At 39.9% G+C, this 19,478-nt stretch overlaps 1 protein-coding gene across 1 annotated transcript in view; it reads right to left on the bottom strand.

Annotated features, from left to right (window-relative positions):
* Positions 1 to 19,049, bottom strand: part of RANBP3L (RAN binding protein 3 like) — a 31,855-nt gene extending 12,806 nt beyond the window's left edge. Inside the window, exons 1-8 of the mRNA XM_041419239.1 lie at positions 18,722 to 19,049; positions 10,178 to 10,236; positions 9,876 to 9,912; positions 9,084 to 9,161; positions 7,977 to 8,051; positions 5,184 to 5,258; positions 4,410 to 4,534; positions 3,758 to 3,861 (exon numbers count right to left, since the gene is read on the bottom strand). Coding sequence (XP_041275173.1) covers positions 3,758 to 3,861; positions 4,410 to 4,534; positions 5,184 to 5,258; positions 7,977 to 8,051; positions 9,084 to 9,161; positions 9,876 to 9,912; positions 10,178 to 10,236; positions 18,722 to 18,965 — 797 coding nt within the window. The 5' untranslated portion in view covers positions 18,966 to 19,049. The remainder of the gene's footprint in view (positions 1 to 3,757; positions 3,862 to 4,409; positions 4,535 to 5,183; positions 5,259 to 7,976; positions 8,052 to 9,083; positions 9,162 to 9,875; positions 9,913 to 10,177; positions 10,237 to 18,721) is intronic.
* Positions 19,050 to 19,478: the final 429 nt, after the last annotated feature.

Raw genomic sequence — 19,478 nt, 5'->3', positions numbered from 1 at the left:
ATAATGTACACCCTGGTGCCTTACAGGCATTCCTTCATCATCCTCCTTGCATCTTGGAAGTGCAGGAAGGCAATGTATTCAAATACACACACAAATACTGAAAAAATGTATAGATAGGATAGCAGATGGCTTAAGATGAGGTGTAAGTAGAACAGGAGAGAAAAGTGTTTCCATTTTTCAATTACCTGTTCCAGAGATAAAATGAGAAGAGACCTCAATACTTGCAATCCTTTGGTACTGGCCAGCTATGTTTCAGAGATTACATTCAGAATATTCTATACAAGTAGAATTGTAATTTGACCTGCTAATTACATAGCCAATTTAAACAGTGTTCATTTTTTGTAAAAGTGAGGGAAGTCCTTGTAAACTCCTTTGTGTGGAAGTTGTTCCTGCTGCTGGTTTGGTTTTGATTTTGGTTTTTTTATGAAGGGGTTATAAGTTGTTTATGCTGTCTGTAGAGTTTAATCCTCCATGTCTTGCTGGCATAGGCAAAACCATGCAAGATCTTTTCACTTTCTGTTCCAGAAGGATGACTTGGCAGGAAGGCAGCCTGATACTGTGTCACAAACTGCATTCTTCAGCACCACTTACTTCTTTTTCACAGTATTTATCACCCTTGGGAGGGCTTAACATAACATATGTCATGTACAGGATATTCCTGTTAATTGCTGGGTTTGTTGCAGAACCTCAATGGCTTCCTCTAAAATAGTTTCTCTGTTCACAACTGCAATATGCTTAAAAACTCTACAAGGATGATGGGCTTACCGAGTATTACCTCTCTCAATCTTTTTTAATGAGAAAAATACTCCTTGGCATTCTCATGTTTGATGTGTTGCTAAGACAACACATTTGCTAGGATCAAAACAGAGAAATCAGAAAATACTTGTCTTTTCAGCCTTTAAAGCTTCTATGCATGTTTTGGCCTATGAACAGGAAATCCAAAGCGTGTTAATGAGTTTTTTATCCTTCAACACACCCCTCACTAAAATTTACTGGAATGTGACCAATTTCCATACTGACATTTCAACTGCTACTTCTAGGCTGCTCCAATAGCAGCTTAAGGACAGCACCCCAAAAGAGCTAAAACCCCAAGAATTAGAGGCTTATTTCTAAGAAAAAAATGTGGGAAAATGTTTTGATTATATTCAGAAATGTAAGAACAATTAATCAGTGCAATTAGTTCTCTTTTAAAAGAAAGTTAACTGGAAGCGCCAGCCTTAAAATGTTATTAAAACCTCAATAGCCTTATGTTGCTTTATGGCAAGAACAAAGTGTTCTTGCCAGGGATGCATTGTCAGGGATGCAAAGTGTTCTTGCCCCAGGGATGGCATTGTCATGGAGATACAAAACACAGTCACTGATATCAGGGAATGATCACTAACAAGGAACAATGGGAGGAGAAATATGGATAAAGTACTCAAATGGGATTATGAGAGGGGAATAAATTCAGGGACTGGCCTTCTCAGAGTGTCCAAAAAGGTCTGAGTAGCTGCCAGTTCCAGTGCTGGCCTCAAACCCTTTCAGTTTTCTAAGCAAATCCTTGTGCAAAGTTGAGCTGATGTGACTGCAAGCCTGTGTTTTCCCACTGTTGTATTTCTGTCACTTATGACACAAGCTTTCCAAGCTTTTAATCAGAATCAACAAACTGGAATTTTTTTCCTTTTCAGTTCATTATTATAATCAGCCCAGGAAAGAAAATTAGTGCTTTCATGGAACATGGACAGCTGCAGCAACTGTGGAGGTTTAACAGGGTATTTTCACTCATCTCTCCACAGAGTCATATAATAGAGAGATGAAAATGTGGAAGAGGAGCAAAAGTGAGAGAGATGTCTGCAGGCAAAGCAATCTCTGCATTTTATTTTATAAACAAATGTCAACAACTATGCCTTGACTGGAAGTAAAAGCAACCCTAAAAAGTTGTTTTCTTTGCAATGAGGAGGTCTGTCTGCAATGTTCCTTTACTGTTCAGTATGTATGCAGAGTTTAATAAAGTAATTTGTTTATTATTGATGAGAAAACAGCTATACCAGAAAGATTTTACCTAAGCATCAGTCACTTAATATGGATCAGAAGAATGGCACTTACATCCTTCTGCAATCTCAGAAGAGCAGAAGGCACCTGGTAGTGTTTAAATTAGTTTTCAACTGTCAAAGGAACCAACATTTACCATGATTATGATAGAACTAGTATAGTGGTATACAGAATTCATGAGGCACAAACACCCCAAGCAGGGTGTTTGTGGGAAAAAAAAGACAAGGGAAAGAAATACCATAAATACTTTCAAATTAACTTGTTGGCACTGAATCACTGTGTTGCATTTCTCTACTTCACAGGAGAAAGTCCCTCACCAATCTTTTCCTAGACATTGTGTAGCTGACAGCAGGTAAATAAATTTAAAGTACCAACAGCAGATGATTTAGTTTTTCTAATGCATGCATTACCATCATTCAGATTCTCCTAAAAACCCAGTGTGCGCTGTGGCTACGTGTTGTCCTCAGAGGGCATCACAACATCATTAAATGTAATAGAAAAGGTTGGTTCTTCCAAAATCACAGCAAGAATCTGCCCTCTAATGATGTTTTTGGTTTTTTTTTTTTTTTGTTGATAAGGACTAAGAATCTAAGTTGATTGTGCCTCTAAACTCCTTTGCCTCCTCAGAACCCTGGCACTGTGCATCACAGCCTCTATCTATGGTCCATCTAGCCCTGTGGAAGACTGGCACAGACTCCTTTGCAATGTACATATTCTGTGCCCTTCTTGGCTAGAAGGGGGAATTAGGCAACATTAGAAATTTATTATCTGTGGCCCTAGCAATTTTGAAAAGTCATTCTCTCATCAAAAGGGATACCAGGTGTATTCCTGATGCTCACAACTCCCAGGTAAAAAACCCTCATCAACATCAGCAAGCAGTATTAATACCACAAGACAGCCAAAGACCTAGAGTTCTCATGAGTCAGTCCCAGAGATGTAAAAGCCTGCTTTTGCACCAGTATGACTTCTTCTCAGTGCTGGCCTGGAACCCTTTCTGTTTCCCAAGCAAAACCTTGTGCGAAGTTGAACACGTGACCAGAAGCCATTGTTTTCCCAGCATTGTATTTCTGTCACGTATGACACAAGCTTTAGTCAGAATCTGATTAATCTCCAAGAAAGGGGCTCTTTCCATCACATACAGTGTCAAGAGGATGGGGAAACATCCTACTCCAAGGACATCAGGTTCCTCACAGAAGTTCTGAAGTCTGTGCTGCGCAAAAATGCTAGCCTGTCACAGTCACCACAGATAGCTTCTCGTGCCAGAAATTCTGCTTTGTGAATGAAAATAGAGCATCAATTGCAGCATTCACCTGGTCTTCCAAATCAGTCCTGTATTTTTTTCTTTATGCTTCTTGTGTCCAATATGCTGAAATACATTGGTTATTCCTCAAAAGAATGAAATTTCCCGAGTTTCTATGCACCTTTTTTATGAGATGCAGCAGACATGCAGTCAGAAGAGAGATGGCAAGCCAGAATAGTTTCCAGCTTGGTTTCTAGAGCGAAACCACCTGTCCCACAGACATTAATTGTAGTTAGGAGTCCATTTTTTATGGCATATGAAGTTCATGTCAGCACACACAAATCTTGGCACCACACACAAACAGCACTGAGCCCTGTGTGGGTGCAGATAGGATGGGCTTAGTACCATGTTAGACATAGATGATGAAAGGGCATGCCATTAGCCAAGTGACAAGATGATGCAGAAATAAAATAAACAAAATCTTACTGTGTTTTTTGAGAGCTGGAAAGACTCATGGTACTAGATGACCCCACTGCTGTTTTGGAATTTACTGAATTCTCAGTGGATGAATAAGAGCTGTCTTCAGATAGCTAGGAATAATAAAATCAAATGGATTAATCAGAGCTATTATATTTTCTGCTATTAACATATCTGCTAGAATCCACAGTCACTAAGGTATAAAGTTACATAGACAGATACAGATATGGATAATAGATGTTGCAGTTGGCAGAGCTTCCTCCAGCTGTGTGTTAAACCAGTGCCCTCTATTAAAGTACTAAAATCTCACTTTCTAAATAAACAAAATCCAAAATACCCAAAGCTGTTTTTTCCTTAGAACCCTGATATCAGAAAGGTAAGACAGCCTGCAGAGAAGAGATAATTTTTCAAACACAGTCAGCATGAGTTTAACATTTCACATCATGTCAGTAATACAGCAATTCCACTGAAACTTACATGGGAACTTTCTTGAAAATCATGCAATTTTTAATGCATGATTAATTAGCTGCATAATTAATTAATTAATTGCTTTAAAACAGCACTGGTTTATTTGGTGTTTGTTTTTGATTGTTTTGGGTGTTTTTGTTTGGTTGGTTTTTTTCCTTAGTTTGAGCTCCAGTAAAATTATTTTTCTTTTTACCTGAACACATGCTTCTTTCTTAGTCATTAGAGATACTACAGGAATTTCAGGACAGGTCAGGGCTTGTGGGGGCTGTAAAGTGGCAGGTCTAATAACATTCCACAATTGACTTGGTGACAAGGATCCTTGCAAAATACAAAGACAAAATATTTAAACATATACTTTTTCTTCACATCTAATTCATACCTATATGTCTTGCCTCTTAACTGAGACTTTCAAAACATTTAAAAATAATATTTACTGTTGTTTACTTGCTTCATATTCTGAAAAATTGTAATGGTTTCTAAAATACACAACTCTGAAGTGAAACCAATGTGTTATCCTCTCAGGATAAAAAAGTAATCTGCAATATACATAAACATTCTGGTTTTACTTACAAAATATATTTGTATTTATAGATTTAAGTATATCTTTATACTTATATTTATTGCTTTGTTTTAGATATGTCTTCTGGCATTTCAGATTTAATTCTGCATCCTCAGATGCCAAGAGGTTTCTTCATTGCCTTCTCCAGCAGCAGAGGTATTCAGTTAGAAATGTGAATTTTCACTATGGAAAGTTACATTCAGTCCACTCAGGAAATAAGTAGTCAGAGCAGACGGTCAGACCAGAGTTCACAGCACATTTACACTGTCAAACAAATAAGTTATAAACTGCATAAAAATACCTAGCCTATCATTCAGTATGGAAAAGAGCTGTTCTTTTTCTGTCTTCTGTATCTCTAAACAATGTTTTTTTGGAGCTACAGTGAATAAATATTACAATGACAGTTACCTTCTCTTGTACTTTTGATGATGTCAGGATTTCTTTGGAGAAGAGCTGAGGTCATGAATATGTTATTCTTCTTTACTACAAAAAATAAATTAAAAATTAAATAACGAGTAAACCTAAGTTTTAACCATTAATTAGTATTTCTGTATCCCCTTCCTCTTTTGGTAGTACCTGAGCAATATTCCAACATATGCATCTGAAAAAGATAACTGTTACTGTCTCAGTTTTTACAGGTGGGCAGACTTTGGCACGAAAAAGCACCAGGTTTTCTAGCTATGTTACCATCTTTTGGATACCAATGAATGTTTTTAATGCAAAATATTTCTTCATCTTTTAATACTAGGTGTTCCTGTTTTGTAGAAACATTGACTGTTACCTGGTCAAGTTTTAGACATTTTTAGCCTGATTAAGTGAGGCCCAAATGCATAGGAATAAATAAACAAATAAATAAATGTACCCTGCCCTGTTCTTCTAAAAAGGCCTTTATAACTTACTAGAATGATGACAGTGCACTATTGATGCTTTCACTGTTTTAATAAAAATATCAAACACCAGTGAGAAGGTGATGGCAACCATGCTGTAGAAGCCTAGGGGGTAAGGGGGATAATTTGTATGTCACTGATACCCAATAGCTGTGGAATCAACCAAGGACTTCTGGTAGTAAGTCACTGTGAGAAAGTGCAGGATGTGGCTGCAGAGGGTATTTAATAAACATATATAAATAATATATGTCTCTTTTCCAGGTTAAGTAAGGTGGCCTGTCCACCTGGAAGTCCAGGTTAGAATTTAAAGCCCAAAATATGGGCTAGAAGGACACAGTTATGATGGATGAACCCCTCCCACCCAAAACCAATTCCACTGTCCAGCTAAACTGGCCAAGGGAAGTGGCCTAGTTTATTTCTACAATAATACTACACAGGTACAATCAATCTAGCTTTGCTAGTAAATATATGTACTATATCTATGGAGGCAACAAGGACTTTGGATGCCAGGGCCCGGGCAGTCTTCTCTAGCCTCATTTTAGAGAGACCGAGGGCCGAAAGCAGCTCAGAGTTCTTGCAATACCACTTTCCACGAGCCCCCATGGGGAAGCCTATATATTCAATGTCCACTGCATTAGTTAGTTGTTGTATTTGCAGATGAAGGTGCTGATATTTCTTGGCCTTCTCGGCAGCAGCTTCTGTCAATGAGGAACTACTGTGCTCATATCTGACCGTAACGTCAACCACTGATGGCTCCACAAAAATTAAATCCGGTTTAAACAGTTCGTCAACCTCACCTCTCAGGTGTGGCTCTTGAAAAACCGTCCAATTCTCCTTCTTAGCTTCACAGCTAAGGATCTCACGGATGGCATTATGTCTTTTGATCCTGGCCTGGTGTCTTGAGTGATTGGACAGTTCCCAAAAATGTGAGCTACACTTTCAAATCCAGCACCACAATGTTGGCATGATCAAACAAAATCCTCATGCCTACCCCTAGCCAGGAACTCTCTTGTCAGGTAGACATTGGCTCTCAGTTGTAGGGCTGTTATAAGATTTCGGTGAGGTGTGCTCTTATACTGCCTAATCCAGGCATTACTGATATCATCATTCTCAAAGTACCTAGAGAGGTAGGGCAGCACTCTTCCAGGACAACCATAATAAGCAGAACACAGCACAGCACAGCAGGAATGAGGCCAAGATGTGGGCATGGACTGTAGGGGCATCAAAACCACCCAAGACTCCCAAGGCCTCTCTCCCATTTCCAGAAACAACAAACTGAGAACTGATTTGAGAACTGATTTACCTAAAAAGAGAGAAACTCATCTCGAGGGTGGGGAAACCCTTCTATATAAAAGCACCTTGTGAAGCCCAGGTGTGTGTGCCAGGATCCTGGACATCAGCCAGATCAATGCTGATGCTGGAGCCAGGACTAGTGATCTCTTTTTCTCTCTTTCTTGCTTTCTCTCTTCTCCTCTTTAATCCTCTTTAATTCTCTCTCTTCCCTTTCACCTTAACCCTTCATCCAAAACCCACCATGTGGTTATAATAAGAGATCAGGACTTATACCAGTTTTCATGCCAAGTGTGTAATTTACCAGTAAAACTTTTTAAGCTTTTGCAGAACCTCTGACTTCTGTCATTCCTTTCCACTGTGACCACCCAAGATTTGTAAATCTTTCATTCCTCTTAAGATGCGATGCCACACACGTACCATGTCCTGTAGAATGGTACAACTGATACACTACATAAAATCACCACTTTTTCATTGCAAGAGTGTGTTTTGCTGCTATTAAAATACTGGGCACTCTTAACATTGTTTAGAAATCCTCTACAGCAGTGTCTGTCAAGAACCTGTCTCTGGTAACAGATGTAGGCTAGGATTTGAGAACACTCCATCTTTCCTGTTAGTGCTAAGAGAGGGAGGATATTCCCTGGATCCCTGGTTAGGTGGAAGTCAGGCTCCTAGGACAGAAATTTATATTCCTGTAGGAACCATCACCATTATATTGCAAGCAAATTATTCATATAATTACCGTAATTTCATTTTGGTTTTTTAAGTATGATTTGTATCACACTCTGTAAATGCATGCTTTTAAATTATTCAAAGATTCCACCCCTGCCCCAGAGGATTCCCCAACTTTTTTTCCTTATCTTCTATTGAAATGCCAGTCCCCCTTATAAAACAACCCTTTCTCCCATCCAAATACCAGACTAGTCCAACACACTTCAGCTTTGTCTTGCAGGAAAAGCATTTCTGCATACATCTTTATTTTGGCTAATAGTTGCTTTTCTACGTAAATATTATTTTTATTTACCTGTCTGGGAGGGAGGGAAAGTAGGAAGGATGTTAAATGAAGATGATCTCCCTCTTTGCTGTGTGAGAGCTGTATCTAAAAGGATAAGAGATTAAATCATCACTTGTTTGGAGAATAAAAAAGATGAGTTTTCAGGTTAGCCAGGCTGATGTCATGCTTTCATTGACAATAGAATAAATTATTGTCTGCTACCCACCATCTTTCTGAAGCAGACTGTTAGGTTATGTCTATGCTGCTGACCCCAGGATGTCTCTGAGGCCAAGCACTCCAGCCTGGCTCAGGCACACAGCTAACCTGCTCTGTGTCAGCTCTGTCCTGGAGACTGCCAGGTGGAAAGGTTGAAAACACTGCCAGACAGTGACCTATCCCTCAAACAGTGTGGGCAATCAAGAAGGAAAACACTCCAGCTTCCTTCTGCACTCTGCTTTATTTTTTGGTATAGGCATGCCCTAAAATTTCTCACATATCTATCCCAGTTTAACTTTCAGTGTAAACCAAACATAGCTTAAGTCCTCTTAGGTACATTCAGATGTGATTTAAAACAAAAATACACCGTACGTGTATTAATGCCTGAATTCAGAAGTACTTTTTTGGTACCATCCATATGTTAAATAAAGGTTGTAAAAAACAGATCAGTCCTTCTGCACAGTAGCCTTAGTGATTCGTGTTCATTTCCATGGAAACAATACACAGTCCTTAGTCAGCCTTTCCAGTCAGCTCATGGACAGCAGGAGGGGCCCTTCTGGAAACTGCTTTATATTTTACAGGATTGCCCAGGGAACTCTGATCTCTTCCAGAAGCCAGGGATATAATTCCTTTCCTGACCTCATTGTCCCTTGACTGTGTGAGCAATTAAAGAAAATTATACGAAATCTATAGATTTTTCACTACTTTATGTAATATTATGTAAGTATGGAAAAAAGAATGTATTTTTAATTAAAAACATGTTCATTGGAAACTACCAGCAAGTACAAATGTTTAAGTTTTCATTACTTGCAGCATGCCTACAATGCAGAAACATTTCTTAGATGGGGGAATTCATTATTTTCATTGCCAAATGAGAATACAGAACCCAAATCAAAACATGACTGGAGGTAAATGTCATACCAGTATCAGACTGCGAGTCAGACTTCTGGAAAGTCAAAGATGATGATCTTGCACGTTTTCTGGAACAGCTAATGAAATCTAGAGAAAAGAAAGTACAGTGCAATTGGCAGGAGGCATCAGCACCATGTTAGGATTCTCAATTAACACCTGAACAAAATAAATTCTAGGAAAGATTTAGCTTTAAGGCAGTACCTAAGAGCAGGAGGGCTTTGGAATCTAAGTCAACACCTGTGACAAAGCCCTGGGGAGTCTTTATTTCTCCTAAGTTCAAGGAACCCAAAGCAAGTACTTAGTTCATAGCTCATGGGCTCAGAAAACATTAAGAGTGAGGTGCTACATTATAACATTACCCAAGAAAATAGAAAAAGGTAGTTAGGAGTTCATACAGCTGATGAATACACTTGGTCAATTTTCAGGGCTTCTGGAGCTTGTCTTTCTGGTAAATATGAGAGGTAAGATGGAAGAACTCTTGAGGGAAGACAGGGGCATATATATTAGGACAGAGTAGGTGGCTCTACAACACACAAAATCTTAGTCTGGTAACTGGGATTTGCCCCTGCTCATAGAAGGAGTCCAAACGACTGTTATGACAGGAAATAGGCAGACCTATGAATAACTCAGTTATGTTATAGGACAGAGTAGGTGGCTCTACAACACACAAAATCTTAGTCTGGTAACTGGGATTTGCCCCTGCTCATAGAAGGAGTCCAAACACTGTTATGACAGGAAATAGGCAGACCTATGAATAGCCTATGAATAACTCATAGGCTATTTCAGCAAGGTGGTGATTACCATTTTCAGCTTTGCAAACTGGGTCTTCTGCAGGCCGCTGGGAAAAAAAAATAAGGACAAAAAGGTCAAGGAAAATAGAACTGTCATTTTGTAGACAGAGACACAAAGTGCAACAGTCCAGCATATATGCATTAATTGTTGTTTCTGTTTTCTATTCTTCCTTGTTCTATTTTCAGACCATTTATTACAAGTGTTAACCAGGGCTAAAATCTTATACTACTGCTAGGATAATTGTCTACAGAATCCCTATTTCTCACCAATTCTTATCAATATGAAAAAGGGGGGGAAAAAAGGCTTTTTACCTTCAAAGAACGGTCCTTCTTTTCAAAAATAAATGTTGGCTGGGCAAGCACTGATTTCTCTGGAAAAGAGAAGAGATAGTTTTGAGTAACAATTCCATAACAGTATTTATAAATCAGAGCTTTGAAAATGCTGTGCAATAGCAAACAGTAGTTTATCCTTTGGTTACAAAGGAAGAAACTAAAAAGATGCAGTGATGTACAGTACAGCACATTAGGAAAAAAAAAAATCTGAGTGTGAGTTTTGCCTAACTAGATGCCATGGGATTTGGCCTCATATTTTTAATATTTCTCTTTAAAAAAAAAAAAAAAGTGCTTTAACCTTTACAAGAAACATCTGCCATCCTTTAAGAACAAGGATGAACTGCATCTTTGCGTAGAAGAAAAAAGCAAGGATGTAAAATGTAAAACACCCCTAAAGGAAGGAAAACAAGAGAATGTGTTACATTTGGCCTTTCAGCTACATTCATACATTCTGCTCTTTAAGCTTCAGGTAGGCAGATGTCTAGGGTCAGTTTTAATGTGTGTGTATGGTAAATAAACATATGGAGCTCTATAGAGCAAATTTTAGTCTCAGCACACCTCTGCATCTCTTAGGCACAACCAAAAATATCTTGGATCTATGCTCTTTTTTTCCTATGAAACATTTTTCTGCATACATTTACCTCACATCAGAGTTTATGTTGATTTAGGGTTCACTACTTCTACATCTCATACAACTTCTTCAGGTTGTTTACTTTGTTAGGCTTGTGACCTTCACAGCCAGTAGAATTCTAATGGACTAAATTTGGTTGTCAGTGTAAAAGAAAAAGCTGTTTTCACCAGCACCATTGATTAATGACACATTTATTGTATGAATTAAGGACACAATTAATGGGAAAAAAAGCAGACACAAACAGATCTTTTTTAAAAGACCACCCCATACAGGATTAATCTCATTCTAGCTTGATACATCTGTCATATGCAGTAAATAGAAACAATCAGCTTCTGGCTATGAGCATATTTTAGCTGTGTACTTTAGATGACAAATGGAAAGCTAAATGCATGTATTTCTCTCCATGGCTGATAAGCACAGAGTTCAGACTAGGGTGACTGCTGAGCTATTTGACTGGCCTCTGGCCAGAGAAATCTCACACTTGGTGCCTTGTTTGCTGACATTTGACAGAATATTTATCACATACACAACATTTTTGTAAAACTCTTTTCCTCTGTTACCTTTTCAACAAAAACATCCAAGTGAAAATATGTGGATAGATATTTTTATCTAGAACTGCACACCTATCTGTGACCAAACAACTCAAGCTTTGGTATCAATTATTCAAAGGTTTAATAAGGCAAACATCAACCTATCACAGAGGAGTTAAGATTACTACATCAAAAATGTATTCAACTATCAAGGAAAAAGTAAACATTGTTGTAAAATAAATGCTTCATGTATGCAAAGGGGCATGGAGCATGAAACTTTCACTCAAACCAAGGCATACGCAGACAGAGGAATAACTACTACAGTTTTGCTGTTGTTAATTTTATTTTTACTTGGGCATCGTGTGTGTGCAAAGGACAGATTTAATAACCTTAGCATGCTTTGCACTGAAAGTCTATTTCTTCCTTAATAGAAAAAGCAGAAAAAACTTCACATTGTTCCACTGAAAGAAAGATAACTCTCTGTCATTGAAAGTTAAAGAAAAATTCCATAATCTGGTTGCAGCTAGGGGGTCAATGGCATGACACAACATGAAGCAATTCCACTTCTATTCACTAGAGGGGAGTGGCACACATGAACAATAGTATTTCACTTAAATATGATTTTTTAAGAGAATAGGCTTTTTTTCTGTCCCCTTAAAAACAAACAAACAAACAAAACTGACATTCTTATTGAATGAAGGAAAAATACAAAAAATAAAGAGTAACTCTAGAAGCCTTCACATTCTTCTCAGTAATCCTCAAGCTCAGAAGCTTGCACGATTTTTAAAGGTACATTTTCTACTCCAAATAATGGAATTAGCAAAGAGTGAACTGCTGTGAAGAAGGAATTGACTTTTTCTCACAGAGTGAACTTTTCCTAGGTCTAAAAGGCTGTAGGGGATTTGAAGGAATTAAGAAAGCCCACTACATTTGAAACAGTGAGAAGATTCCAATAATATTTTAAAACCCAAAAGTTCCTGAAGGAAAAAAAACCCACATAACTGCTAAATTACCAACAAAAAGATGTGAAGCTACAGCATAATGGTACCCTTAAAAGATAATATCCATATTTTAATACTGCAGTAAATATAAAGAATATATCCCACCTACTGCTCTTGAGCCAAAGAGCTGCCTGCAGATTAAGTCAGAGGTTGCTGAGGCTGCCACAGTTATTTATAGTTTTTAGAGTTCTATAATGCTTCTACTCCAATCAAGAAAACTTTTTTGTAATTTCTGAAGCATACTCCACAAAGCTCATCAGTAAGATCTTCACTCCTCAATCAGGCTGTTCATAACAGGGTTTTAAAAATATATTTGTGTTAAATATATATGTATCCTAAGCATAAATTTCCATTTACATTTTCAGCTTCTCAGATATTTAGGCACAACATATCTGCAGCTGATCTCCACAGAAAAAGACACCCAGAACTTCTTGTGGATGTAACACAAGGCCATCAAGGAGTTACCACAGTCGTGTTGATATGAAAATTTTAACACTGGTCAGTCCCTCTGCATTTCTCCCTTTCATTCCCTGCACTAAATCTGCCTCTGGCAGGGTGGCTGAAAGAGAAATGCACCCAGCCACACCGTGCCAGACTCAGTCCCAGGAATAGGCACAGCAGCCAAGGCCAGGCACAGGCAAATGCAGACAGAGGAACAGGAAGGGGTGGGCTGGAGCCATTCCCCCTCACCATCACCACCAGGACACAGACAGACACGGCTGGATAGTGCCTGGCTCAGACCGGGCCACTCCAGTCCTCAGCAGCCTGGCACTTGTGGATAAAAGAGGCTGTTGGAAAAGTTACCAGAAATTAATGCCAAATGAGCTGCCTCTGGCTGCAAGGACTGGAATAATCCACCAGCCTCAGCCAAGAGTCCAGACACAGAACCTGTCTGTCTGCGCATGAATGATCACCACAGATTGGGCTCTCTCTCCCTTGCTACTGTTCCCCTGAAGCTGTTGAATCAGAAATCTGTTTGCTATATTCAAAGAGCAAAACAGACCCTTGCCTGGAAGATGCATTAGAAACATTTCTTTGTGTGAGATCTCACCTGGATGGTGTCCTGGCTCCAGCCTCCTGTCCTGCACAGAAGCACTATCAAATGTGCTCATACCTGAGCTGCCTGACATGGAAGGTGCCCAGCTTACAGGATGGAGACTGCATTCCATTTGAAAGAGCATTGTGGGAAAAAGTAAGTGCTGGCTGATGCTTTGGGAGCACTAGCCAGAATAACATACAAGAAATAATGTAAAATTGCTTTTACCAGATTTGCTTGTATCCTAAAAGGCAGCATTGTCCATGAGATGTAAGAGACCCTCTCTCTTTGCTGTGATATTCCACTCTTCACTTCCATTGCTATTGCCTTTTCTAAAGCTATTGACACTTCACAAAGTACATACATTAAAAAATAAGTGGGACCCTAATGGTTTTGAAAATTTTAGAAAATTGTTCCATCCTACCCTAAACACAGATAAATGATCCATAACCCTTGAGGGCTAAGGACACAGTGGAGAGAATATAAGCACCTATCTGTTTCTAATTTTCAGGCAGTCCTACGCCTGAAATAATGCAAAAAGTGGTGACAATACTGTTTCTCTATTCCTCTCAAAGAGATGCAAAAAAATGCTCTCAAATCTTTCAGAAGGCAAGATAGGACTTGTGATCTCAATAGAAGTTTTTTATTTCTGATGTTGAAACAGTTAATTTTTATGTATTCAATTTTAAAAAATTAAATCTGTTTCATCCTCATCATTAACAAACTAGCCAGAAAACTGAAAATGCTTTAATTCATATGCATAGCAAAAACTTACACATTTTTAACGTAAAGATGGACCAGTTGCTTGGCAAGGCTGAGCCCAGTCGTGGCAGCACCTCTGGGATAATGAATTTAAGAAAGGCAAAACATACCGCGCAAGGACAATTGCAGCTGTGAGAAGAGTGAGAATGTGAGAGAGGAACAGCTCTGCACACACCAAGGTCAATGAAGGAGGAGAGAGAGAATGTGAATGGTGAGGCAGCTGTGCCCCTGCAGCTCCTGGAGGCCCAGGGGGGAGCAGAGATCTCCTGCAGCCCTGGAGGAGCCCACACCGAGCAGGTGGATGTGCCTGAAGGAGGCTGTGGGCCTGTGGGAAGCCTGAGCTGGAGCAGGGTCCTGGCAGGGCCTGTGGCCTGTGGAGAGCAGAGCATTCCCCACTGGAGCAGGCCCCTGGCAAGACCTGTGACCCCCTTGAGGACACACACTGGATGAATTCATGGAAAACAACAGCCTGTGGAAGGGACTCAAGTCGTAGAAGTTCATGGAGGACTGTCTCCTGTGGGAATGACCCTGCAGCATGAGGAGTCCTTCCTGTGACAAGGAAGAAGTGGCAGAGACAACATGTGACAGAGGTGACCCTAATCCCCATTCCCCATGCACCTGCTCTGCCTGGGGAGAGAAGGTAGAGAAAGGAGGGAGTGAAGTTAAGGCTGTGAAGGGTGGGGAGACTTTTTTTTTTAAGAATTGGGTTTAGTTCTCACTACCATATTCTAATTCTAATTCTAATTAAACTGGTATTAAACTAAATTGATTTCCCCTCTTTTTCCTGTGATGGTAATTGCTGAGTGTTCTCTCCCTGTCCTTATCTCAACCCATGAGCCTTCCATAATTTTCTCTCCCCAGTCTAGCTGAGGAGGGAAGTGAAAGAGTGGTTTTGGTAGACACCTAGCATAGACCCAGTGTCAAAATACCACAACATTAAATAAATAAAACAAACAAAAAGGAAAAAAATGGCACAAACCCAAACCAAACAGAAACCGCCTTCTTAAATAGAAAAGAAAATTCTCAAATAGAATATGATACTTGAAAATTGCATAATGTCAAAATAATTTCATTGACTTACAAAACCTTTAACTGCATCCATCTTTTCCTTTACATCCTAGTAGCACAACACAAATGGCTACATAAATACTTATATTTAGCTTATAATTTTATCCTATCAAATGATAAGGCTATGACATTGAATTACCAAGTTTCTGTGCTCTGATAGGTCATAGCAAATTTTCGAAGCTTTGCACATTATTGCTATAATTTGCAAAAACAGAAGCCGAGACACTACTGTATTTTGATGTTACAATTGCTGGTTCCCACAGATCTCTAACCAAACGAAGTTAATCAATAATAACAAATTCTTGCACGTAAGACTGTCATTTTGATTGTTTCACATCTACACTACCTCATTGAGAACATGTCATTTGGGAAGATGCTGAGAAGAAAAGTAGATTTAATGTCACTTCAGTTGCTACATCCCCAGAAATAGTTTTATATCACTAAAATAATAAGGAAAAAAACCACACTGAAAAACTTTGACTCTGTCACTAATGAATATGTGCTGTATACAGCTATTACTTGAAAAACACGAAGACAAAATTTACTGGCAATATACATGAAAGAAAAGAAGCAACAATGGACTAGAATTTAAGCGGGAGATGCGGATTGAGAAATTTACATTGATAAATAAAATTAATAGAAGAAATTAATAAAATAAATTATTTTCACTATGCCAGATGATGGTCTGTACATTAGTGACTTCAAGGAGCAACTATGTAATAATATGACCAATTTTTATTCAAAATACTGCAAAAGCGTAGAAAACTATCAATACTTTAGACAGCAAAACTGCAACAGACAGAAGAAAAATACATGTAGTGAGAACAAGAAAGAAGATAATTAACAAAATATTTTGCTCTCTAAGCTTGGGCTCATGTCTAAATATTGTTTTGGCTTTTGATACAAAAGACATCTGTCAGTATTTCCAGTGATGGACCATTTTCATCTAAAATTAGGTGGAAGTTAACAAAAAACCTTTTGGCTTCTGTCAAGGAGAAATCAAGAACAGGATTTGCCAAACCTGCAACAGAACCACAGTTTATGGTTTAAAAATACTCATGGAAGTTCACAACAATAAACAGAGTCAGTTCCCAGCCAAGAGAAAGTGCCACAATGCTCCAGCCAACACCTTGGGTCCCTCAGTGGCCTCACTACATAAGCCATACATCACTGATATTTGGCCACTGGCTGCACTTGCTGCAGGAGCAACTGTACTTCAGTGGCCCATGAAGAGACTGCTGGACACAGCACTGTGCTCTGTTCAAACACCCTGCACTAAATATGAAGTGCACATTGATTATCTTGGGTTCACACAGCATCTGTAAATACAGTTTGGGGAACCAAAAAATAACTTCACACCTCCCTGTTTGGATCAGCAGAGAGTACATCATCAAAGATGGGAGTTTCTGTTTCATTGCACTCAGAAAGAATAAAGCTCATCTAATTGACAATTTGCAAAATGAAACTTCTGAAGGAATTTTTCCTAGGACAGCTTTACTGCATTTTTGGGACTCCAATATTGCACGCTCTTTGTTATAAAAATAGTTCGTAACCCACATAAATAATTGCCCTGTCATCAGTGGCACCAGTTATGAGAGCAAGGGTTCTTCATGAGGGCACAGTCCTGCATAATCAGACTCTTAACATTTTAAGACATGTTCATCCTCTCCTAAGTCACTTTTCTCAATGCTACAGATTCTAAGCACAGATAGGGAAAGAGTTCTTCTATCCAAAAAAATCCACCTAATGCTCCTAGCTCCCACTTTGGTTTATTGCATGCCATGTGAGAGATGAGATTTAAAATTTAAAATACTTCTCTTCAGCCATGGAAACTCAGCTGACAGCCTGTGGAAGTGTTTATAGATGCTGTATATGTCACACCCACTCACCTCTCTAGAGCACACTTCTCATCTTTATGTGGGTATAACATAAACAGGCATCAAAATAGCAATAAAACTTACCCTATCGCAGCAACATTGTAACATAATTTCTGAGAGAAATGTAACCCAGTTGGCTTTATTTCAAACATTAGAGAGAAGAAAGTATTTCTGAGTCTCATCACTGGAGTGCAATTTTAGCAGTGCTACAAGATCAGAAGTAACTGTGTCAGTAGACCAGCAGGATTGTGCCAAAAACTGCAAACAAAATCTATTTTTTTAGAAACACTGAAACATCCCACTGCTCAGGATTTTTAATCTATTGTAAAAGCCCAATGCAAGGGCAATAAAATTTGTAGGCATAAAAAGTGTTACCATTTTCAGGGTGTTGTACCAAATTTAAATTTCATAAATCCCTATGAGACAACACACAAGCCTCAGGGGGTTTGTGCAGAAACTGAACTGTAATAAGGTCATGATCCAACAACATTCACATATCCATAAACTTCAGCGAGTAGACTGGACTGTGTGCTCAATATTAAGCACAAACTGAAAGGCTGGTCAACTGAAAAATTAGCCCAACCTCTATAAAATGTATCAGTCATAACATCAGGCTTAGCCCTCAAAAGTCCTCTTGGTAATTTAGGTTCATTCATCAACCCCTGTAGTAAAAAATGGTTGGTGCCATTACCTGCAAAAAGTCCTTAATATTAGCACTTGTTTTTGTTATGCATCTGTCGCCTTGATTTTGTAAGACTTTGTTAAGCCTTCTGATGTTTGCATTTTTTCAACAAACTTTCTTACACACAGTTCTGTAAATAACCTAGGTTTTGCATTCTTTCATGGAGGTGGAGAGAATTGATGGACCCTTGGTCTGTCCAGTGGCATTGGAGAGGTGGCACTGTCACCCTCCAATCCACTGTCACCTTTGGAAAACTATAAATGTTAGAGTCAGAAAATAAAGTTCCTCTTCTTCTTCCTTTTTGTTCCCTTCGAGAGCAGCAGTGTCTGTGTCATCATTTCGTGCCGTATCACAACATGCATCCTCATCAGTTTTTAATATGATACTGATAAATGATACTGATAAATCACTCCTAATTCATGGCCCTCCTCACTACCTAAATAAGGGATTTTGCTGTCCACCTCTGCAGACAGGCATCAGTCTGAGGAGCTAGAGCAGGACAGTTTTGCTCTCAAGGTGCAGGGCACGTCAGGGCATGAATGTCCAGGAAAACGAGCGTTCCTTCCAGGTACGGCCAGGAATGCAAGTGCTACTCCCACCCATTGTCAGGGCCAGCATTTAGGAAAGCTGCAGAAAGCTCCAATGTCGGGAGAGTTAACACTGCCAGAAACCCAGAGAGTCCACATACACACATCTGGTCGCGTCCTTTCCTCGAGTAAAATATGAATTGGAGATTTCCAAGAGATTACCAGTAAAAACAATGCAATAAAAAAGCACAGCCAGCCAAGCTCTTGTTTTGCATTACACACAGCACTGTTACAAACCGGCACATTCTTTGTGTTTATCACATTCCCAAAAAAAAAAAAAAAAAAAAAAAAAAAAAAAAACCGGGGGAACACAAGAGACATGCAAAAGACAATAGCTAACAAAACCTACCTGTAAAGCACTCCTCCTTGGGATCTAACGCGCTGCCGCGGGAGCCTCGGCAGGGCCTGGGCATGGTCTGTTCTTGCAGGCGAGCAGCTTGCTGCAGAGCCCGGGGACCACCGGGCCAGTCTCTTCTTTTGGGGAGGTCGGGCACCTTCGCACCCCGCCGGGGTCTGTCACAGCCGGCACAGGAGCATCGCGTTCCTGCACATAAAACATTCCCTTTGCAAGCAGGAATTGGCTCGTTTCTCATCGTGAGGTCAGCATAAGCACTCTTTTATATACATCTCTCTCTAGATACGTAATCATATATGTTATATACGCCGGAGCTGGCTCTGCAAACCTGCCTCCCTAACGGGCCAGCGGGGGCTCGGGAGGCGCGGTCCGGGCGGGCGGCGCTTCCCGGAGCCACACAGGGATGGAGCGGCGCCGGCCGCCGGCGGGGACAGCTCGGGGACAGGGCCCGGGGCCGGCTCCTCGCCCGCGGGGCGGGCCATGGGAGGGGACTGGGAAAGCCGGGCACGGGAACGTGCGGAGGGACAGAGGGCGGGCGGGGCAGCTGCGCCAGGAGCGCTGCCCGGGGCTGCGGCGCCCGGAGCGGGGGCTCGGTCACGGGTGAGCTCCCGTGAGTACTGTGCCTGCTGTGGGGTTTTTTGTGGGTTTTTTTTTTTTTTTTTGGTTTTTTTTTTTTGTTTTCAAAAAGAAGATGAAATATCAAGCAGGGTGCGCGAACACCGCGATTGTTCCCAGGCTGACGTGACCAAGT

This window comes from Onychostruthus taczanowskii, unplaced genomic scaffold, assembly GCF_017590055.1.
Source record: "Onychostruthus taczanowskii isolate IOZ18803 unplaced genomic scaffold, ASM1759005v1 scaffold108, whole genome shotgun sequence".
Taxonomy (NCBI): Eukaryota; Metazoa; Chordata; class Aves; order Passeriformes; family Passeridae; genus Onychostruthus; species Onychostruthus taczanowskii.
This window is presented reverse-complemented; position numbering and strand designations above follow the sequence as displayed.